This window comes from Oncorhynchus kisutch, unplaced genomic scaffold (assembly GCF_002021735.2).
Source record: "Oncorhynchus kisutch isolate 150728-3 unplaced genomic scaffold, Okis_V2 scaffold3554, whole genome shotgun sequence".
NCBI lineage: Eukaryota > Metazoa > Chordata > Actinopteri > Salmoniformes > Salmonidae > Oncorhynchus > Oncorhynchus kisutch.
Window position 1 is genome coordinate 278799 of NW_022265499.1, and position 23702 is coordinate 302500.

The window sequence follows — 23702 nt, forward strand, 5'->3', positions numbered from 1 at the left end:
TCTCTCTCTCTCGTCTCTCTCTGTCCCTCTCTCTCTGTCTCTCTCTCTCCACAGGCTTTCTTTCAGCGAGCCAAACTGTAAATACGAACCGAGCTGGAAGGATTGAGAGAGGACACTGGAAACTAAGAGAAGACTGGTAGTGAGATAGTACCACTCACTACGGACAGCCGGACAGAGAGAGAGACGGACGGAGAGAGATCTTAAAGACGGAGAGCTTAGCATAGGAGCGGCCTTAGCACTTCTGAAGGTAACTGCATAACCCCGCCCATCCTGTCCACGCGGGAGGGAACGGAGCCAAGACACAAGGACACGAGTGGTCAAGGAGGCTTTCACTGGGGTGACCACACCCCCCTCCACTGATCCAGGCCCAATCAAGGACGTGCTCTCCATCTGGGGTGGTACCCTGGTCAAGTGAAGATGTGATTGGTTGGATTCTCTGCAAGACAGGAAGTAAACTAGAGTATAGAGGAAGGCTTATGGAACAAGGCTTCCATAGTAGAATACCAAGTATCCTTGAACAGGCCTGAGGCCTCATCTGTCTGTTGGTAATGATCCAACAATGACCTGAACACAATCTAACGATTAGGATTTATTCCTTTAGAAACAGGTATTTGTTTTCAAGATGTCTTTCATTGGAGTGGTTGAACGTGGAGGTTTTGTTTCTCTTTGCCCTGTGAATGAATTGATGGACTAAATAAAAGGGCTGACTTGACATGTTTTTCTACGTTTTTCTGTTGTGGAAGAAATGGGATGGTTGGGGTAGGATGTGTTTTAGTTTGACGAGACGTACAGGACAGACCTCTAGCGGTGGATGACAGACCTCTGTAACGGTGGATGACAGACAGGACAGACCTCTGTAACGGTGGATGACAGACAGGACAGACCTCTAGCGGTGGATGACAGACCTCTGTAACGGTGGATGACAGACCTCTGTAACGGTGGATGACAGACAGGACAGACCTCTGTAACGGTGGATGACAGACAGGACAGACCTCTAGCGGTGGATGACAGACAGGACAGACCTCTAGCGGTGGATGACAGACCTCTGTAACGGTGGATGACAGACCTCTGTAACGGTGGATGACAGACCTCTGTAACGGTGGATGACAGACCTCTGTAACGGTGGATGACAGACCTCTGTAGCGGTGGATGACAGACCTCTGTAACGGTGGATGACAGACCTCTGTAACGGTGGATGACAGACCTCTGTAACGGTGGATGACAGACCTCTGTAACGGTGGATGACAGACCTCTGGTTTATTCTGCATTTACTTTACCTTCTGTTCCAGTTTTAAGGTGCCCATGTCCCTCAGAACGTTGTCAGGTACCCCCGTCCCTCAGAACGTTGTCAGGTACCCCTGTCCCTCAGAACGTTGTCAGGTGCCCCTGTCCCTCAGAACGTTGTCAGGTGCCCCTGTCCCTCAGAACGTTGTCAGGTGCCCCTGTCCCTCAGAACGTTGTCAGGTGCCCCTGTCCCTCAGAACGTTGTCAGGTACCCCTGTCCCTCAGAACGTTGTCAGGTACCCCTGTCCCTCAGAACGTTGTCAGGTGCCCCTGTCCCTCAGAACGTTGTCAGGTACCCCTGTCCCTCAGAACGTTGTCAGGTACCCCTGTCCCTCAGAACGTTGTCAGGTACCCCTGTCCCTCAGAACGTTGTCAGGTGCCCCTGTCCCTCAGAACGTTGTCAGGTGCCCCTGTCCCTCAGAACGTTGTCAGGTACCCCTGTCCCTCAGAACGTTGTCAGGTACCCCTGTCCCTCAGAACGATGTGAGGTGCCCCTGTCCCTCAGAACGTTGTCAGGTACCCCTGTCCCTCAGAACGTTGTCTGGTACCCCTGTCCCTCAGAACGTTGTCAGGTACCCCTGTCCCTCAGAACGTTGTCAGGTACCCCTGTCCCTCAGAACGTTGTCAGGTACCCCTGTCCCTCAGAACGTTGTCAGGTTGTCCCTCAGAACATTGTCAGGATGTCTTGAACGTCAGGGCCTCTATTCATGGTGTTTCGGTAGGAGTGCTGATGGAGGATGTTATGAATAAGAAGAGGTCGGACTAGATCAGATATGCATTATGAACTCAAGCCCTGAACAAGGTTCTCCTCTACCCTCAGTCCCCTCAGACAGAATAGGACCTGCCCTGAACAAGGTTCTCCTCTACCCTCAGTCCCCTCAGACAGAATAGGACCTGCCCTGAACAAGGTTCTCCTCTACCCTCAGTCCCCTCAGACAGAATAGGACCTGCCCTGAACAAGGTTCTCTACCCTCAGTCCCCTCAGACAGAATAGGACCTGCCCTGAACAAGGTTCTCCTCTACCCTCAGTCCCCTCAGACAGAATAGGACCTGCCCTGAACAAGGTTCTCTACCCTCAGTCCCCTCAGACAGAATAGGACCTGCCCTGAACAAGGTTCTCCTCTACCCTCAGTCCCCTCAGACAGAATAGGACCCGCCCTGAACAAGGTTCTCCTCTACCCTCAGTCCCCTCAGGGTGACTGAGTGAAGTCATCCACTCTGCCCTCAGTCCCCTCAGGGGGGGGTGTGACTGAGTGAAGTCATCCACTCTGCCCTCAGTCCCCTCAGGGGGGGGTGTGACTGAGTGAAGTCATCCACTCTGCCCTCATTCCCCTCAGGGGGGTGTGTGACTGAGTGAAGTCATCCACTCTGCCCTCATTCCCCTCAGGGGGGTGTGTGACTGAGTGAAGTCATCCACTCTGCCCTCAGTCCCCTCAGGGGGGGGGGGGTGACTGAGTGAAGTCATCCACTCTGCCCTCAGTCCCCTCAGGGGGGTGTGTGACTGAGTGAAGTCATCCACTCTGCCCTCATTCCCCTCAGGGGGGGGGGGGGTGTGACTGAGTGAAGTCATCCACTCTGCCCTCAGTCCCCTCAGGGGGGGGGGGGGGGTGTGTGACTGAGTGAAGTCATCCACTCTGCCCTCAGTCCCCTCGGGGGGGGGGGGGGGGGTGACTGAGTGAAGTCATCCACTCTGCCCTCATTCCCCTCAGGGGGGTGTGTGACTGAGTGAAGTCATCCACTCTGCCCTCATTCCCCCCAGGGGGGTGTGTGACTGAGTGAAGTCATCCACTCTGCCCTCAGTCCCCTCAGGGGGGTGTGTGTGACTGAGTGAAGTCATCCACTCTGCCCTCAGTCCCCTCAGGGGGGGGTGTGACTGAGTGAAGTCATCCACTCTGCCCTCAGTCCCCTCAGGGGGGGGGGGGTGACTGAGTGAAGTCATCCACTCTGCCCTCAGTCCCCTCAGGGGGGTGTGTGACTGAGTGAAGTCATCCACTCTGCCCTCATTCCCCTCAGGGGGGGGGGGGGGTGTGACTGAGTGAAGTCATCCACTCTGCCCTCAGTCCCCTCAGGGGGGGGGGGGGTGTGTGACTGAGTGAAGTCATCCACTCTGCCCTCAGTCCCCTCGGGGGGGGGGGGGGGGTGACTGAGTGAAGTCATCCACTCTGCCCTCATTCCCCTCAGGGGGGTGTGTGACTGAGTGAAGTCATCCACTCTGCCCTCATTCCCCTCAGGGGGGTGTGTGACTGAGTGAAGTCATCCACTCTGCCCTCAGTCCCCTCAGGGGGGTGTGTGTGACTGAGTGAAGTCATCCACTCTGCCCTCAGTCCCCTCAGGGGGGGGTGTGACTGAGTGAAGTCATCCACTCTGCCCTCAGTCCCCTTAGGGGGGGGTGTGACTGAGTGAAGTCATCCACTCTGCCCTCAGTCCCCTCAGGGGGGGGTGTGACTGAGTGAAGTCATCCACTCTGCCCTCAGTCCCCTCAGGGGGGTGTGTGACTGAGTGAAGTCATCCACTCTGCCCTCAGTCCCCTCGGGGGGGGGGGGGGGGGGGGGGGGTGACTGAGTGAAGTCATCCACTCTGCCCTCAACAGGAGAACTCTGGACCAGACTGACTAGCGGAGTGTTTACCCCGGTGGTCGTTACGACAACGTCACTTCCAGAAGGAAGTGGCGGATCAAAATGTAAATGTTATGTTTTATTTTAAAGAAGGAATAATATGTTGGGATGTAAATAAATTAGTTTGATGGTTTGTTTGTTGTTGTTTGTTTGTTGTTTTGAACATGTGAGTCCGTGTCATCTTTAAAGGTGTGAGCAGCATGATCCATGTATGAACTGACTATAACCAGACAACAGCATTTTATACCCAACTGTTAACTCACAATTCAGCTTGACCACTGAGGAAATGTGTTTGGTAATGCTAACCTGCCTGTTAAATATATACTGAACAAACATGTCAATGATTTAACCTCTGTTACAGTTCATTTAATGAAATCGGTCAATTGAAATAAATTCATTAGATCGTAATCTATGGAATTCACATGATTGGGCAGGGGCGTAGCCATGGGTGGGCCTGGGAGGGCACACACTCAGAATGAGTTTTCCCGACAAAAGGGCTTCATTACAGACAGAAATACTCCTCAGCACCCCCCTCACGTGATCCCGCAGGTGAAGAAATCGGATGTAGAGCACCTGGGCTGGCGTGGTTTCACCTGCAGTTGAGGCCGGTTGGGATGCAGCTTACGGAAACAGCTCTGGTGGACATTCCTACAGTCGGCATGCCAATTGCATTCTCCCTCAACTTGAGACATCTGTGGCATGATAACACTGCACATTTTAGTGGGCTTTTGTCCCCAGCACGAGGTGCACCTGTGTAATGATCATGCTGTTTAATCAGCTTCTTGATATGGATCATCAAGGAGAAATGTTCACTGAAAGGGACGTGAAATAAAGTTGTGCACAACATTTCTGGGATGTTTTATTTCAGCTCCTCCCAGGAACCGACATGTGTCGTTGCCCTTGAATCCCAGTTATTTCCTACCACAGTGCTGGGTAGTATTGATATGTTGAGTCACTCAGAGTCAAAAACTGTTTCAGTGAGAGGTTTCGCTCCTCCCTGGTACATCTAATTAGGAACTCCCCTGATCTGGTTGTCTCTAAGTCGGAAAGGGAGACACCAGGCGACGCCAGGCCCCTTCATGGAACGCATTTGGCATAAACTGGCGGGAAATGAGCCGGGTCAACAGGAGGGCACCGTTGGCCACGCCCACTACCTCAGCTCCATTTTGGATCTCACCGTTGGCCACGCCCACCACCTCAGCTCCATTTTGGATCGCACCATTGGCCACGCCCACCACCTCAGCTCCATTTTGAATCTGAAGAAACTGCAGTAAACACTGTTCAACGGCATGTTCATCCACCTGTACTTACTGTCCACCCTCTGTAGAATAATCATTGAACGTTAAAACATCTCTGTGTTGCACCGTATGTTGAGTGGTCTGTTATTTATGCCATTGTTACAAATGAATCTTCTTCAGCCCCAGACAGCTCACCAGACTAGACTAATGGATATTCAGATATGATTCCAGACCAGACTAATGGATAATGTCCCCGCCAGCTTACCTCCAGACCAGACTAATGGATATTCAGATATGATCCCCGCCAGCTTACCTCCAGACCAGACTAATGGATATTCAGATATGATCCCAGCCAGCTTACCTCCAGACCAGACTAATGGATATGATCCCAGCCAGCTTACCTCCAGACCAGACTAATGGATATGATCCCAGCCAGCTTACCTCCAGACCAGACTAATAGATATGATCCCAGCCAGCTTACCTCCAGACCAGACTAATGGATATTCAGATATGATCCCAGCCAGCTTACCTCCAGACCAGACTAATGGATATTCAGATATGATCCCCGCCAGCTTACCTCCAGACCAGACTAATGGATATTCAGATATGATCCCAGCCAGCTTACCTCCAGACCAGACTAATGGATATGATCCCAGCCAGCTTACCTTCAGACCAGACTAATAGATATGATCCCAGCCAGCTTACCTCCAGACCAGACTAATGGATATGATCCCTGCCAGCTTACCTCCAGACCAGACTAATGGATATTCAGATATGATCCCAGACAGCTTACCTCCAGACCAGACTAATGGATATTCAGATATGATCCCAGACAGCTCACCTCACCAGACCAGACTAATGGATATTCAGATATGATCCCAGACAGCTTACCTCCAGACCAGACTAATGGATATTCAGATATGATCACAGCCAGCTTACCTCACCAGACCAGACTAATGGATATTCAGATATGATCACAGCCAGCTTACCTCACCAGACCAGACTAATGGATATTCAGATATGATCCCAGACAGCTCACCTCACCAGACCAGACTAATGGATATTCAGATATGATCCCAGACAGCTTACCTCCAGACCAGACTAATGGATATTCAGATATGATCACAGCCAGCTTACCTCACCAGACCAGACTAATGGATATTCAGATATGATCACAGCCAGCTTACCTCACCAGACCAGACTAATGGATATTCAGATATGATCCCAGACAGCTCACCTCACCAGACCAGACTAATGGATATTCAGATATGATCCCAGACAGCTTACCTCCAGACCAGACTAATGGATATTCAGATATGATCACAGCCAGCTTACCTCACCAGACCAGACTAATGGATATTCAGATATGATCACAGCCAGCTTACCTCACCAGACCAGACTAATGGATATTCAGATATGATCCCAGACAGCTCACCTCACCAGACCAGACTAATGGATATTCAGATATGATCCCAGACAGCTTACCTCCAGACCAGACTAATGGATATTCAGATATGATCACAGCCAGCTTACCTCACCAGACCAGACTAATGGATATTCAGATATGATCACAGCCAGCTTACCTCACCAGACCAGACTAATGGATATTCAGATATGATCCCAGACAGCTCACCTCACCAGACCAGACTAATGGATATTCAGATATGATCCCAGACAGCTTACCTCCAGACCAGACTAATGGATATTCAGATATGATCACAGCCAGCTTACCTCACCAGACCAGACTAATGGATATTCAGATATGATCCCAGACAGCTTACCTCCAGACCAGACTAATGGATATTCAGATATGATCACAGCCAGCTTACCTCACCAGACCAGACTAATGGATATTCAGATATGATCCCAGACAGCTCACCTCACCAGACCAGACTAATGGATATTCAGATATGATCCCAGACAGCTTACCTCTGAGTATCTTTATTGGTTCATCACAACAACATTAAGTGTTTACTAATCCAGACACCAGGGTTTCTCCTACCAATGGGTGAGAGGCAGTGAGGGAAATCAATCTGGTCAGAGAATCGAGTTCCCAAACCATCTCCTCACCATGTGAAGCTTTACTGTTTGTTTTCTTCAGATGTTGGAACAAAGTGACTACCAGGCATTAAATCTGTCATCTTGTATTTTATTATCTCTGGTTAACCTGAATCTCAAGGTTATATTCCACAGTGATTTTGCCATGAATGAAAAGTAAACCCAAGACACTTCACCCTCTCAGACTTTACAATATTAAAGAGCCCATCTGGTCCAATTAAATTGATCACTCAACGGACAAATCACCCCCCATGTCAAAAAAAATCATACTGGTCATAGACAGGAAGTGGAGGAAACCGATCCCTTGTCAAGTCAGTCTATGAAGACGGACATGCTCACTCGCAGTCAGACACTTCCTCATTGGCTCCTCCGCCAGCTCTCTGCCTGGTGATTGGCTCCTGGAGGGAGTGCCATGGCCAATGCCGTCACTAGCAGAGTGGTGCAGCCTTATCCCTTGATCACAGCGATGGGTCGTAGTTTGATGGCTTTCTTGCTGATTCCAGCATCGTGACACGTGTTGACGACATCACACACGTTTTTGTACGACTCTGGAGCCTAGGAACGGTAAGACAATACTGTTAGCCTTTATAACAATAGACGACCCCCCCCCCTGTAGCTATAACAATAGACGACCCCCCCCCTGTAGCTATAACAATAGCCACGACCCCCCCCCTGTAGCTATAACAATAGCCACGACCCCCCCCCCCTGTAGTTATAGCAATAGCCACGACCCCCCCCCTGTAGCTATAACAATAGACGACCCCCCCCGTAGTTATAACAATAGACACGACCCCCCCACTGTAGCTATAACAATAGACACGACCCCCCCACTGTAGCTATAACAATAGACACGACCCCCCACTGTAGCTATAGCTATAGACACGACCCCCCCACTGTAGCTATAACAATAGACACGACCCCCCACTGTAGCTATAGCTATAGACACGACCCCCCCACTGTAGCTATAACAATAGACACGACCCCCCCACTGTAGCTATAACAATAGACACGAACCCCCCACTGTAGCTATAACAATAGACACGACCCCCCCACTGTAGCTATAACAATAGACACGACCCCCCCACTATAGCTATAGCAATAGACACGACCCCCCCACTGTAGCTATAACAATAGACACGACCCCCCCACTATAGCTATAACAATAGACACGACCCCCCCCACTGTAGCTATAACAATAGACACGACCCCCCCACTATAGCTATAACAAGACACGACCCCCCCACTATAGCTATAACAATAGACACGACCCCCCCACTATAGCTATAACAATAGACACGACCCCCCCACTGTAGCTATAACAATAGACACGACCCCCCCACTGTAGCTATAACAATAGACACGACCCCCCCACTGTAGCTATAACAATAGACACGACCCCCCCACTGTAGCTATAACAATAGACACGACCCCCCCCACTATAGCTATAACAATAGACACGACCCCCCCCCCCACTATAGCTATAACAATAGACATGACCCCCCCCCCCCCCCACTATAGCTATAACAATAGACACGAACCCCCCCCCCCCACTATAGCTATAACAAAATACACGACCCCCCCTGTAGCTATAACAATAGACACGACCCCCCCAACTGTAGCTATAACAATAGACACAACCCCCCCCACTGTAGCTATAGCATGACTAGTCTGGGCAAAGCCTTCCACGACCCCCCCCACTGTAGCTATAGCATGACTAGTCTGGGCGAAGTCTACCCCTGCCACGACCCCCCCACTGTAGCTATAGCATGACTAGTCTGGGCGAAGCCTACCCCTTCCACGACCCCCCCCCACTGTAGCTATAGCATGACTAGTCTGGGCGAAGCCTTCCACGACCCCCCCCACTGTAGCTATAGCATGACTAGTCTGGGCGAAGCCTTCCACGACCCCCCCCACTGTAGCTATAGCATGACTAGTCTGGGCGAAGCCTACCCCTTCCACGACCCCCCCCCACTGTAGCTATAGCATGACTAGTCTGGGCGAAGCCTACCCCTTCCACGACCCCCCCCACTGTAGCTATAGCATGACTAGTCTGGGCGAAGCCTACCCCTTCCACGACCCCCCCCACTGTAGCTATAGCATGACTAGTCTGGGCGAAGCCTACCCCTTCCATGACTAGTCTGGGCGAAGCGAAGCCTACCCCTTCCATGACTAGTCTGGGCGAAGCCTACCCCTTCCATGACTAGTCTGGGCGAAGCCTACCCCTTCCATGACTAGTCTGGGCGAAGCCTACCCCTTCCATGACTAGTCTGGGCGAAGCAAAGCCTACCCCTTCCATGACTAGTCTGGGCGAAGCAAAGCCTACCCCTTCCATGACTAGTCTGGGCGAAGCAAAGCCTACCCCTTCCATGACTAGTCTGGGCGAAGCGAAGCCTACCCCTTCCATGACTAGTCTGGGCGAAGCGAAGCCTACCCCTTCCATGACTAGTCTGGGCGAAGCCTACCCCTTCAATGACTAGTCTGGGTGAAAGCCTACCCCTTCCATGACTAGTCTGGGTGAAGCGAAGCCTACCTCTTCCATGACTAGTTTGGGCGAAGCCACCCTGATGGCGATACCCTTGTCTGCCAGCTTGTCCAACACGTCCTGGAAGTCGATGTTCCTGCGGGATTTGGCCCGAGACAGAGCCCGACCCTGGAGACAAGAGTTCAATGTTGAGTAAAAGATGTTCTTGATAATGAACAGATGGGTGCAGTCCATCGTTACTACTTGTTATAGTATGGACATACCTAGGAACACAGCGACAGAGAGGTGCAGTAAAGCGACAGAGGTGCAGTAAAGCGACAGAGGTGCAGTAAAGCGACAGAGGTGCAGTAAAGCGACAGAGGTGCAGTAAAGCGACAGAGGTGCAGTAAAGCGACAGAGGTGCAGTAAAGCGACAGAGGTGCAGTAAAGCGACAGAGGTGCAGTAAAGCGACAGAGAGGTGCAGTAAAGCGACAGAGAGGTGCAGTAAAGCGACAGAGAGGTGCAGTAAAGCGACAGAGAGGTGCAGTAAAGCGACAGAGAGGTGCAGTAAAGCGACAGAGAGGTGCAGTAAAGCGACAGAGGTGCAGTAAAGCCACAGAGAGGTGCAGTAAAGCGACAGAGAGGTGCAGTAAAGCGACAGAGAGGTGCAGTAAAGCGACAGAGGTGTAGTAAAGCCTTACCGCGCCGTGACAGGTGGTGCCGAAGGTCTCCGTCATGCCCTGTTCCGTGCCCGTCAGGACGTAACTGCAGGTGCCCATCGTGCCCCCGATCAACACAGGCTGGCCTGTCAGCTGATTGGACCAGAAACAGGAAGCGTTTTAAAAACAGTCTGCATCAAAATGGCACTACTTTAGGGCCAGAGACACATAGGGCTGTCAGATTGGCCCTAAAGCAGTGCCTAAAGTAGATAGTCTAATGTTAAACCATAACTTCATTCTGTATTGATGTTGAGGGGGGGGACCTGATAGTCTACAGGGATGAGGGGAGGTACCTGGTAGTCTACAGGGATGAGGGGGGGGTACCTGGTAGTCTACAGGGATGAGGGGGGGTACCTGGTAGTCTACAGGGATGAGGGGGAGTACCTGGTAGTCTACAGGGATGAGGGGGAGTACCTGGTAGTCTACAGGGATGAGAGGGAGTACCTGGTAGTCTACAGGGATGAGAGGGAGTACCTGGTAGTCTACAGGGATGAGAGGGGGGGGTACCTGGTAGTCTACAGGGATGAGGGGGTGGTGTGGAGGGAAGGCCCGGGATGAGAGGGGGGGGTACCTGGTAGTCTACAGGGATGAGGGGGGGGGGGGGTACCTGGTAGTCTACAGGGATGAGGGGGTACCTGGTAGTCTACAGGGATGAGGGGGTACCTGGTAGTCTACAGGGATGAGGGGGGGCTACCTGGTAGTCTACAGGGATGAAGGAGGTACCTGGTAGTCCACAGGGATGAGGGGGAGTACCTGGTAGTCTACAGGGATGAGAGGGAGTACCTGGTAGTCTACAGGGATGAGGGAGTACCTGGTGGTCTACAGGGATGAGGGGGTACCTGGTAGTCTACAGGGATGAGGGGGGGGGGGGTACCTGGTAGTCTACAGGGATGAGGGGGTGGTACCTGGTAGTCTACAGGTATGAGTGGGTGGTACCTGGTAGTCTACAGGGATGAGGGGGTGGTACCTGGTAGTCTACAGGGATGAGGGGGTGTACCTGGTAGTCTACAGGGATGAGGGGGTGGTGTGGAGGGAAGGCCCGTGTGGATCCCTTGCGATGCAGCAGTAGAGTCTTCTGTTTCCCATCTACCATGTGTTCCTCCACCTTGGCGATGTTATGAGACACGTCATAGATCACATGCATGTCCAGGTCATCAGGAGTGGTGGTGAACACCTTGGCAAACGCCTGGAGGAGACAGAGACGCGGAGAAGTCACACTGGAGTGGTCAGTTACCCGTCTCAGGTGGGTTCAGTTACCCGTCTCAGGTGCGGTCAGCTACCCGTCTCAGGTGCTGTCAGCTACCCGTCTCAGGTGCTGTCAGCTACCCGTCTCAGGTGCTGTCAGCTACCCGTCTCAGGTGCTGTCAGCTACCCGTCTCAGGTGCTGTCAGCTACCTGTCTCAGGTGCTGTCAGCTACCCGTCTCAGGTGCTGTCAGCTACCCGTCTCAGGTGCTGTCAGCTACCCGTCTCAGGTGCTGTCAGCTACCCGTCTCCGGTGCTGTCAGCTACCCGTCTCAGGTGCTGTCAGCTACCCGTCTCAGGTGCTGTCAGTTAGGGTCAGTTACCTGGGTCAGTTACCCGTCTCAGGTGGGGTCAGTTACCCGTCTCAGGTGGGGTCAGTTACCCGTCTCAGGTGGGGTCAGTTACCCGTCTCAGGTGGGGTCAGTTACCCGTCTCAGGTGGGGTCAGTTACCCGTCTCAGGTGGGGTCAGTTACCCGTCTCAGGTGGGGTCAGTTACCCGTCTCAGGTGGGGTCAGTTACCCGTCTCAGGTGGGGTCAGTTACCCGTCTCAGGTGGGGTCAGTTACCCGTCTCAGGTGGGGTCAGTTACCCGTCTCTGGTGGGGTCAGTTACCCGTCTCTGGTGGGGTCAGTTACCCGTCTCTGGTGGGGTCAGTTACCCGTCTCTGGTGGGGTCAGTTACCCGTCTCTGGTGGGGTCAGTTACCCGTCTCTGGTGGGGTCAGTTACCCGTCTCAGGTGCGGTCAGCTACCCGTCTCAGGTGCTGTCAGCTACCCGTCTCAGGTGCTGTCAGCTACCCGTCTCAGGTGCTGTCAGCTACCCGTCTCAGGTGCTGTCAGCTACCCGTCTCAGGTGCTGTCAGCTACCCGTCTCAGGTGCTGTCAGCTACCTGTCTCAGGTGCTGTCAGCTACCCGTCTCAGGTGCTGTCAGCTACCCGTCTCAGGTGCTGTCAGCTACCCGTCTCAGGTGCTGTCAGCTACCCGTCTCCGGTGCTGTCAGCTACCCGTCTCAGGTGCTGTCAGCTACCCGTCTCAGGTGCTGTCAGTTACCCGTCTCAGGTGGGTCAGTTACCGTCTCAGGTGGGTCAGTTACCCGTCTCAGGTGGGGTCAGTTACCCGTCTCAGGTGGGGTCAGTTACCCGTCTCAGGTGGGGTCAGTTACCCGTCTCAGGTGGGGTCAGTTACCCGTCTCAGGTGGGGTCAGTTACCCGTCTCAGGTGGGGTCAGTTACCCGTCTCAGGTGGGGTCAGTTACCCGTCTCAGGTGGGGTCAGTTACCCGTCTCAGGTGGGGTCAGTTACCCGTCTCAGGTGGGGTCAGTTACCCGTCTCAGGTGGGGTCAGTTACCCGTCTCAGGTGGGGTCAGTTACCCGTCTCAGGTGGGGTCAGTTACCCGTCTCAGGTGGGGTCAGTTACCCGTCTCAGGTGGGGTCAGTTACCCGTCTCAGGTGGGGTCAGTTACCCCGTCTTACCCGTCTGGTGGGGTCAGTTACCCGTCTCTGGTGGGGTCAGTTACCCGTCTCTGGTGGGGTCAGTTACCCGTCTCTGGTGGGGTCAGTTACCCGTCTCAGGTGCGGTCAGTTACCTGTCTCAGGTGCGGTTCAGTTAGGGTCAATTACCCGTCTCAGGTGCGGTCAGTTAGGGTCAGTTACCCGTCTCAGGTGCGGTCGGTTACCCGTCTCAGGTGCGGTCGGTTACCCGTCTCAGGTGCGGTCGGTTACCCGTCTCAGGTGCGGTCGGTTACCCGTCTCAGGTGCGGTCGGTTACCCGTCTCAGGTGCGGTCGGTTACCCGTCTCAGGTGCGGTCGGTTACCCGTCTCAGGTGCGGTCGGTTACCCGTCTCAGGTGCGGTCGGTTACCCGTCTCAGGTGCGGTCGGTTACCCGTCTCAGGTGCGGTCGGTTACCCGTCTCAGGTGCGGTCGGTTACCCGTCTAAGGTGCGGTCGGTTACCCGTCTCAGGTGCGGTCGGTTACCCGTCTCAGGTGCGGTCGGTTACCCGTCTCAGGTGCGGTCGGTTACCCGTCTCAGGTGCGGTCAGTTAGGGTCAGTTACCTGTCTCAGGTACGGTCAGTTAGGGTCAGTTACCTGTCTCAGGTGTGGTCAGTTAGGGTCAGTTACCAGTCTCAGGTGCGGTCGGTTACCCGTCTCAGGTGCGGTCAGTTACCAGTCTCAGGTGCGGTCAGTTACCCGTCTCAGGTGCGGTCAGTTAGGGTCAGTTACCCGTCTCAGGTGCGGTCAGGTAGGGTCAGTTACCAGTCTCAGGTGCGGTCAGTTAGGGTCAGTTACCCGTCTCAGGTGCGGTCAGTTAGGGTCAGTTACCCGTCTCAGGTGCGGTCAGGTAGGGTCAGTTACCAGTCTCAGGTGTGGTCAGGTAGGGTCAGTTACCCGTCTCAGGTGCGGTCAGGTAGGGTCAGTTACCAGTCTCAGGTGCGGTCAGTTACCCGTCTCAGGTGTGGTCAGGTAGGGTCAGTTACCTGTCGTGTGAGGAAGGTCATAGAGGAACGGTTGACCCAGGCATAGTTGCCGGCGGCGGCCATTCCTTTCAGGTAGTCTTGTCCCTCCTCTGAAAAGATACGGGCGCACGCCAGCTGACGATCGTTCACCTGGATCTTGTCTCGCTTCATCGCCTTCTCCATGGCAACCAGGGCATCTACCAGAACATATACAGTACCAGTCAAATGTTAGGACCCCTAATCATTCAAGGGTTTTTCTTCAGTGGCTTCAGGAAGTATTCAGACCCCTTGACTTTTTCCACATTTTGTTACGTGACAAACTTATTCTAAAATGGATTAAATTGTCCCCCCCTCAATCTGCACACAATGGTTTTTGCTAATTTATAAAAAACTGATATCACATTTACCTAAGTACTCAGACCCTTAATTCAGTACTGTGTTGAAGCACCTTTGGCAGTGATTACAGCCTAGAGTCTTCTTGGATATGATGCTACAAGCTTGGTACACCTGTATTTGGGGAGTTTCTCCCATTCTTCTCTGCAGATCCTCTCAATCTCTGTCAGGTTGGATGGGGAGCGTTACTGCACAGCTATTCAGGTCTCTCCAGAGATGGTCGATCAGGTTCAAGTCTGGGCTCTGGCTGGGCCACTCAAGGACATTCAGAGACTTGTCCTAAAGCCACTCCTCTGTTGTCTTGGCTGTGCGCTTAGGGTTGTTGTCCTGTTGGAAGGTGAACCTTTCCCCCCCCAGTCTGATGTCCTGAGCATTCTGGAGCAGGTTTTCATCAAGGATCTCTGTACTTTGCTCCGTTCATCTTTCCCTCGATCCTGACTAGTCTCCCAGTTCCTGCCGCTGAAAAACATCCCCACAGCATGATGCTGCCACCACCATGCTTCACCGTAGGGATGGTGCCAGGTTTCCTCCAGACGTGACGCTTGGCATTCAGGCCAAGAGTCCAATCTTGGTTTCATCAGACCAGAAAATCTTGTTTCTCATGGTCTGAGTCCTTTAAGGTGCCTTCAGGAAAACTCATAGCAGGCTGTCATGTGTCTTTTACTGAGGAGTGGCTTCCGTCTGGCCACTCTACCATAAAGGCCTGATTGGTGGAGTTCTGCAGAGATGGTTGTCCTTCTGGAAGGTTCTCCCATCTCCACAGAGGAACTCTGGAGCTCTGTCAGAGTGGCCATCGGGTTCTTGGTCAACTCCCTGACCAAGACCCTTCTCCCCCAACTCCCTGACCAAGACCCTTCTCCCCCGATTGCTCAGTTTGGCTGGGCAGCCAGATCTAGGAAGAGTCTTGGTGGTTCCAAACTTCTTCCATTTAAGAATGATGGAGGTCACTGTGTTCTTGGGGACCTTCAATGCTGCAGAAATGTTTTGGTACACTTCCCCAGATCTGTGCCTCGACACAATCCTGTCTCTGAGCTCTACGGACAATTCCATGGCTTGGTTTTTGCTCTGACATGCACTGTCAACTGTGGGACCTTATATAGACAGGTGTGTTGCCTTTCCAAATCATCTCCAATCAGTGTCATTTATGACAGGTGGACTCCAATCAAATTGTAGAAACATTTCAAGGATGATCAATGGAAACAGGAAGCACCTGAGCTCAATGGAAACAGGAAGCACCTGAGCTCAATGGAAACAGGAAGCACCTGAGCTCAATGGAAACAGGAAGCACCTGAGCTCAATGGAAACAGGAAGCACCTGAGCTCAATGGAAACAGGAAGCACCTGAGCTCAATGGAAACAGGAAGCACCTGAGGTCAATGGAAACAGGATGCACCTGAGGTCAATGGAAACAGGATGCACCTGAGCTCAATGGAAACAGGAAGCACCTGAGGTCAATGGAAACAGGATGCACCTGAGCTCAATTTCAAGTCTCACAGCAAAGGGTCTGAATACTTATGTAAGGTATCTGTACCCTTATGGGGTAGTGTATTTATGTGTCCCTTATGGGGTAGTGTATTTATGTTTCCCTTATGGGGTAGTGTATTTATGTTAATGGGGTAGTGTATTTATGTGTCCCTTATGGGGTAGTGTATTTATGTGTCCCTTATGGGGTAGTGTATTTATGTTTCCCTTATGGGGTAGTGTATTTATGTTTCCCTTATGGGGTAGTGTTTTTATGTTTCCCTTATGGGTTAGTGTTTTTATGTGTCCCTTATGGGGTAGTGTATTTATGTGTCCCTTATGGGGTAGTGTATTTATGTGTCCCTTATGGGGTAGTGTATTTATGTGTCCCTTATGGGGTAGTGTATTTATGTGTCCCTTATGGGGTAGTGTATTTATGTGTCCCTTATGGGGTAGTGTATTTATGTGTCCCTTATGGGGTAGTGTATTTATGTGTCCCTTATGGGGTAGTGTATTTATGTGTCCCCTATGGGGTAGTGTATTTATGTGTCCCCTATGGGGTAGTGTATTTATGTGTCCCTTATGGGGTAGTGTATTTATGTGTCCCTTATGGGGTAGTGTATTTATGTGTCCCTTATGGGGTAGTGTATTTATGTTTCCCTTATGGGGTAGTGTATTTATGTTAATGGGGTAGTGTATTTATGTGTCCCTTATGGGGTAGTGTATTTATGTGTCCCTTATGGGGTAGTGTATTTATGTGTCCCTTATGGGGTAGTGTATTTATGTGTCCCTTATGGGGTAGTGTATTTATGTGTCCCTTATGGGGTAGTGTATTTAGGTTTCCCTTATGGGGTAGTGTATTTATGTGTCCCTTATGGGGTAGTGTTTTTATGTTTCCCTTATGGGGTAGTGTATTTATGTGTCCCTTATGGGGTAGTGTATTTGTGTGTCCCTTATGGGGTAGTGTATTTGTGTGTCCCTTATGGGGTAGTGTATTTATGTGTCCCTTATGGGGTAGTGTATTTATGTTTCCCTTATGGGGTAGTGTATTTATGTTACCCTTATGGGGTAGTGTATTTATGTTTCCCTTATGGGGTAGTGTATTTATGTTTCCCTTATGGGGTAGTGTATTTATGTGTCCCTTATGGGGTAGTGTATTTATGTGTCCCTTATGGGGTAGTGTATTTATGTGTCCCTTATGGGGTAGTGTATTTATGTGTCCCTTATGGGATAGTGTATTTATGTGTCCCTTATGGGGTAGTGTATTTATGTTTCCCTTATGGGGTAGTGTATTTATGTGTCCCTTATGGGGTAGTGTATTTATGTGTCCCTTATGGGGTAGTGTATTTATGTGTCCCTTATGGGGTAGTGTATTTATGTGTCCCTTATGGGGTAGTGTATTTATGTTTATTTATGTGTCCCTTATGGGGTAGTGTATTTATGTGTATTTATGTGTCCCTTATGGGGTAGTGTATTTATGTGTATTTATGTGTATTTATGTGTATTTATGTGTATTTATTTAATCCATTTTAGAACAAAGCCGTAACGTAACAGTCTTATTCTAAAATGGATCAATTATTTTTCTCTCAATGTATATTTTTACCTTTATTTAACCAGGTCATTGAAAAACACATCAATAACAACAACAACCTGACCAAGACAAGAACCAATACACCGTGCAGCAACGCAGACAGGAGACCACGTTACAGACAACATTTCCAACATGGGTAGAGAGTCCTACCTGTCGCCACCTGGTGGCCCAGCCCCCTGCTGCCACTGTGGATCATCACACACACCTGGCCCTTGTGGTCGATGCCCATCTTCTTAGCAGCATAGTCATTATAGATCTCATCCACCACCTGGATCTCAGCGTAGTGGTTCCCTGCCCCCAGAGTACCTAGCTGGAATAAGGACAGGTCATTATAGATCTCATCCACCACCTGGATCTCAGCGTAGTGGTTCCCTGCCCCCCAGAGTACCCAGCTGGAATAAGGACAAGTCATTATAGATCTCTGTCCCCAGAGTACCCAGCTGGAATAAGGACAGGTCCTTATAGATCTCTGCCCCCAGAGTACCCAGCTGGAATAAGGACAGGTCATTATAGGTTAGGGAGTGGTGTTATCTGAGGAAGGCCTCTCTTCTTGGCCTTGGAGGAGACCTTGTTGGGGGTCAGGGGTCAGGGTTAGTTAGGCAGTGGTGTTATCTGAGGCAGGCCTCTCTTGGCCTTGAAGGAGACCTTGTTGGGGGGTCAGGGTTAGTTATAGAGTGGTGTTACCTGAGGAAGGCCTCTCTTCTTGGCCTTGGAGGAGACCTTGTTGGGGGGTCAGGGGTCAGGGTTAGTTAGGGAGTGGTGTTATCTGAGGCAGGCCTCTCTTCTTGGCCTGGGAGGAGACCTTGTTGGGGGTCAGGGGTCAGGGTTAGTTAGGGAGTGGTGTTATCTGAGGCAGGCCTCTCTTCTTGGCCTTGGAGGAGACCTTGTTGGGGGTCAGGGTTAGTTAGGGAGTGGTGTTACCTGAGTAAGGCCTCTCTTCTTGGCCTTGGAGGAGACCTTGTTGGGGGTCAGGGGTCAGGGTTAGTTAGGGAGTGGTGTTACCTGAGGAAGGCCTCTCTTCTTGGCCTTGGAGGAGACCTTGTTGGGGTCGGCCTGCAGCATCCTGCCATACTCCTCACAGTGCTCCTTATCCTCTGCCCAGGCATAGCCTTCTCTCAGGGACCAGTCCACTCCCATCTCTAGAGCCTCCTCTAGATCCCTGTAACAGACACCAGGTTATCAGTCTCTACACAGCCTTCTCTCAGGGAACAGTCCCCTCCCATCTCTAGAGCCTCCTCTAGATCCCTGTAACAGACAGCCTTCTCTCAGAGACCAGTCCCCTCCCATCTCTAGAGCCTCCTCTAGATGCCTGTAACAGACAGAGCTTGAGAGGATCTGCAGAGAAGAACAGGAGAAATTCCCCAAATACAAGCTTGTAGCAACAATTTATAAACCTGTTCTTGCTTGGTCATTATGGAGTATTGTGTGTAGATTGTTTTTTTCCCTTCATCAATTGAATCCATTTTAGATTAAGGCTGTAACGTAACAAAATGTGTAAAAAGTCAAGAGGCCTGGATACTTTCGTAAGGCCCTAACCTTAACCTGCTCTATCCAAAGGGATTGGGTTAATGTTGTATTGGTGTCTGCAGACAGCAGGGTATTAGTGTCTGCAGACAGCAGGGTATTGGTGTATTGGTGTCTGAAGACAGCAGGGTATTGGTGTATTGGTGCCTGCAGACAGCAGGGTATTGGTGTCTGTAGACAGCAGGGTATTGGTGTCTGTAGACAGCAGGGTATTGGTGCCTGTAGACAGCAGGGTATTGGTGTATTGGTGTCTGCAGACAGCAGGGTATTGGTGCCTGTAGACAGCAGGGTATTGGTGTATTGGTGCCTGCAGACAGCAGGGTATTGGTGTATTGGTGTCTGTAGACAGCAGGGTATTGGTGCCTGTAGACAGCAGGGTATTGGTGCCTGTAGACAGCAGGGTATTGGTGCCCGTAGACAGCAGGGTATTGGTGCCTGTAGACAGCAGGGTATTGGTGTATTGGTGCCTGCAGACAGCAGGGTATTGGTGCCTCCTTACTTGGCGGTCATAGGGATGACTCCCTTGGAGCCGACTCCTACAGGGATGTGGTCAAACAGGGCCTGAGCCAGCTGCTCCTTGACAGGCTGGACGTCTCCCTCGTCTAGGTTGGTCCTTAGTAGACGCACTCCACAGTTAATATCAAACCCCACACCACCTAGCTCACACACACACACACACACACACGCACACACACCAGTTAATGTCAAAACCCACACCAGAGATTAGACAGGACAGCCTGTTGGACTGTGTGTATCCTCTGTACCTGGGGATACGACAGCGTTGGGGTCGCTCATGTCGAAGGCAGCCATGTTTCCGATGGCGAACCCATACCCTGAGTGGCAGTCTGGCAGGCCGATGGACTTCTGAGGGAGAGAGAGAGGTTTGGGGACACTATTAGGCCTTGTTTCCTGGACACAGGTTAAGAGAAATCCTGGACTGACAAGCAAACTCATTGGAGAATCTCCGTTGAAAGTGCTTCTTAGTCCGTGACAAGGCTAAATATGTGTCTGGGAGAAACAGCCCCAGTGAGACATTACAGAGTGTCAATATGTCCGTTTATAGCTCGTTAGATAACGGTTGTCAGCGTCATCTCCACTGACTTGTGTTAAGGACTGATCCGGACCAGACATCTACTTACATGGACTATACCCGGCAGAGCTGCAACGTTTCCAATCTGTTTCATGGCAGGGAGAAACCCACCAAAACCTGACGACAATAACAACAACAACAACAACCAAATCAGTCAAATCAACGGGGAAAACAATACAGGAGCGGGCTTGTCTGTTAACATGGCATCATGGGTGTTGTTGTTGTTGTCTACCTCCTCCTTTACACGCGTTACGCAGCTCCTCAAACATCAGCTTCTCCAGGGACTCGTTGACGTAAAACACTCCTTCCACCTGGAATGAAATGGGAAGGATTTGATGAGCTGTCAAGTCCATACGCCATATTAGGTTAGCTAAATTAGATAGCTTATGTAACTACTATGCTCTTACACCTGATCTACATACAAGACAAGAGCAACAATAACAGAGTCAAGCTGGATAGTAGCAAGCCACGTCTGAAGCTATCAAACTACGGACATGTGCTAACGTTAATTCATCCCATATAAGTTCTTTTTAGCTTAATCACCTGCATATTTGGGACGAAACCTTTCTTGATTCGCCAGCAGTTCTTGTCAATCTTGTCCAAATATTGTAACTCGTCATTGTACGATCGACTCATGATATGATTATGTAGCTAGCTGTTAATTTCACTTATATTTCAGCAGTGTCTGATTCTGTTCTGAACCAACAAACTACAACTACGGCAACTCAGAGGCGTCCGTACAAAACGCGTTTTTGGAAAACTGAATAATGACGCAGCTGTAAATGTTTTTAAATTAATCGCGTTTATTTTTGAATGGATTGAAATATTGATCTTGGATAACACCATATTATAGTCGTGCCTAACAAATACATGTTCCCTAATATCCTAGCAAAGTTTTATTTTTGGAAAACATTTGTGGTTATTATTTTCCTATATTAGTCTTTTTTGACTTTCCGTAGTTGAAGTCAGAACGCTAATCTCTTTCCGTAGTTGAAGTCAGAACGCTAATCTCTTTCCGTAGTTGACGTCAGAACGCTAATCTCTTTCCGTAGTTGAAGTCAGAACGCTAATCTCTTTCCGTAGTTGAATTCAACTATTTGATAACATTTGTTGACCATCTAGCTTCTGTCAAATCCTCTTCTATCTTCACGATTGTAATACGTTGAAATCTTCAACTATCTCTACTTGCAATTAAGACCTCTTTAGTTAACATGAACTGTATGGTGTGACATGATTAAGGCTTGCAATAAGTTAATAACAAGAGACACCAACTAAACTAAAGTAAGTGAAATGCTGCTGGCTAGCTAGCTACCAGATAGGTTAACCAGCTAGCTGCTCTTCTACATGTAGGTTTGTATTGTTCTAGCTAGATAAACACCATCATACCAGAAGTGCGCTGTGCATAATGAAACGTATCTGTATACTGTATGAATTTCTAGGCCAGTGTACCTGCTATAACGTTAGATTTTTACACTGATGAATGTTACCATTTTACTTTCATAATTCAGTCTTTCTTAACACAGTTGGCAAGAAATGAAAGTGAAAGAGTTCCAGCTAGCATTGTGTTTCTACTGTAAAGAGGTTTCAAGTGTTTTCTACTTCATTGTGAAAACCGACATCATGCTCAGAAAGTTGGGCGCTTTGTGAAAAGGTGTTTTGGAAGATGACCGTAATGATTCATGATGAACCAGGGAGAGAAGACCACAATTGGGTCTGAATGATTGAATTTGTGTCCTTAAAATGTCTGATCGTGTTCTGTGTGTTGGTTACCTAACCCTGTCCCATCGGTCTCTGTCTCTCTCTCTCCCTCCCTGTCCGTCGGTCTCTCTCTCCTAAGCATGAAACTACGTGTGAGGATAAACAAGCAGACCAGCCAGGTGAAGCTGGAGGGAGAGGAGCCCACTCTGACAGAGCTCAACGTTCAAATCAGAGAGATCCTTCTGCCTTCACATGGCCTCAGGTTAGTTAGACCCTCAGGTTAGTTAGACCCTCAGGTTAGTTAGACCCTCAGGTTAGTTAGACCCTCAGGTTAGACACTTTCTCCTTCTGTTGCTAAAGGGCAATTCCATGGTAGACTCAGATTTTCACTCTAAAATGTCTGCCGAACAAAAAACATTGATTTCAAAGTTTAACAAACCATACAACTCCATGCACAAGGACGACTTTTAAAAATGCCCACTTACTAGTTTCGAGGAAAAACTGGGCAGAAACGAAGTTTCCTGACAGAATAAAACTAAGGGAGATTTTACTGTAATTCTGGAACCAAACTTTGCATCTGGTGTTTTTTCCAGTAAATGTGGTCTTTTGATAAATGTATTGTGTAAATTATTCAAGGAGGTCATTGTTCATAGTTGTATGGTTTATTAAACTTAGAAATCAATGGTTTGTGTTTTAGCAGACATTTCAAAGTGAAAAATCGATGTCTCTGTGTAATTGTTAGCGTGGAAGGTTATTTTAAAGGTTTAACTTGGCAGGAGTGTTATTTGTGTTTATATATTGTTAGTAAAGTATGAGGACCACATGTTGAATGCTGTAAAGTTTACCCATAGTGGTTGGGGCTCAGATCCTAACTCTCCTCTGTCCCCCACAGCCCAGACACAGAGTTCACCTTGTCCCTGAATGGCTCAGATCTTCTATCTGACTCTGGTCAGACTTTGTCCTCCTGTGGCATCGTCACTGGGGACCTGGTCTGTGTCATCTTGCCTCCATCTGTGGCTGTGCCCTTCGCTGCCCCTGCTCCCTCAGCCCGCCAGGCTGTGCCCTCAGGCTCCCCTGCTTCCTCTGCTGCCTTTGCCTCTTCAGCCCGCCAGTCACCCAGCAACAACAACAGCAGCAGTAGTAGTAGTCCTGGGCTGTACCAAGCTGTACACCCACCATCCCAACGCTCCAGTGAGGTGAGCCCTCATCTCCTAACACCAGTAGTATATTATATCACAGTATTGTAGTAGTAGAATATAGTAGTAGTAGAATATAGTAGTAGTATATTACAATACAAGTATTCAGACCCCTTGACTTTTTCCACATTTTGTTAAGTTACAACCTTATTCTATAATTGATTCAATTATTTTTTTTTCTCTTCAATCTACACACAATACCCCATAATGACATCACAATACCCCATAATGACATCACAATACTCCATAATGACATCACAATACCCCATAATGACATCACAATACTCCATAATGACATCGCAATACCCCATAATGACATCACAATACCCCATAATGACATCACAATACTCCATAATCAAATCAAATCAAATTTTGATTTGATTTGATTTACTCCATAATGACATCACAATACCCCATAATGACATCACAATACCCCATAATGACATCACAATACCCCATAATGACATCACAATACCCTATAATGACATCACAATACCCCATAATGACATCACAATACCCCATAATGACATCACAATACTCCATAATGACATCACAATACCCCATAATGATGACGTGAAAACAGATTTTTAGAATGTATAAAATGTATAATTTTTTTTTTTAAAGATACCTTTTTTACATAAATATTCAGACCCTTTGCTATGAGACTCAAAATTGAGCT

At 49.7% G+C, this 23702-nt stretch overlaps 3 protein-coding genes across 6 annotated transcripts in view; 2 read left to right on the plus strand and 1 right to left on the minus strand.

The window, feature by feature from the left end:
• LOC109876494 (exportin-T) overlaps positions 1–4032 on the plus strand; it is a 54236-nt gene extending 50204 nt beyond the window's left edge. For all 3 annotated transcript variants that reach the window (XM_031820625.1, XM_031820627.1, XM_031820626.1), the window contains one exon: positions 55–4032. In XM_031820625.1, coding sequence (XP_031676485.1) covers positions 55–81 — 27 coding nt within the window. In that variant the 3' untranslated portion in view covers positions 82–4032. The remainder of the gene's footprint in view (positions 1–54) is intronic.
• A 3237-nt stretch (positions 4033–7269) lies between these two features.
• LOC109886861 (tRNA-splicing ligase RtcB homolog) lies at positions 7270–20909 on the minus strand. The gene is made up of 12 exons (XM_031820620.1): positions 20673–20909; positions 20362–20440; positions 20179–20246; positions 19804–19903; positions 19539–19695; positions 18518–18674; positions 17666–17825; positions 14093–14268; positions 11374–11562; positions 10359–10469; positions 9726–9845; positions 7270–7750 (listed from the first exon to the last, which is right to left on the minus strand). The coding sequence occupies exons 1-12, from the start codon at positions 20763–20765 to the stop codon at positions 7643–7645; spliced, it is 1518 nt and encodes a 505-aa protein (XP_031676480.1). The 5' UTR covers positions 20766–20909; the 3' UTR covers positions 7270–7642.
• A 285-nt stretch (positions 20910–21194) lies between these two features.
• LOC109886860 (F-box only protein 7) overlaps positions 21195–23702 on the plus strand; it is a 20974-nt gene continuing 18466 nt past the window's right edge. For both annotated transcript variants that reach the window (XM_031820621.1, XM_031820622.1), the window contains exons 1-3: positions 21195–21410; positions 21967–22089; positions 22720–23023. In XM_031820621.1, coding sequence (XP_031676481.1) covers positions 21968–22089; positions 22720–23023 — 426 coding nt within the window. In that variant the 5' untranslated portion in view covers positions 21195–21410; position 21967. The remainder of the gene's footprint in view (positions 21411–21966; positions 22090–22719; positions 23024–23702) is intronic.

What these genes read in the sequence shown, in the direction of transcription:
- LOC109886861 (XM_031820620.1), bottom strand. Translation starts at nt 20,765, where the DNA reads ATGAGTCGATCGTACAATGACGAGTTACAATATTTGGACAAGATTGAC. An exon ending in TAACGCGTGTAAAGGAGGAG is followed by an intron (nt 20,247 to 20,361) that starts GTAGACAACAAC and finishes TATTGTCGTCAG; the next exon opens with GTTTTGGTGGGTTTCTCCCT. An exon ending in AGAAGAGAGGCCTTCCTCAG is followed by an intron (nt 17,826 to 18,517) that starts GTAACACCACTC and finishes TCCTTATTCCAG; the next exon opens with CTAGGTACTCTGGGGGCAGG.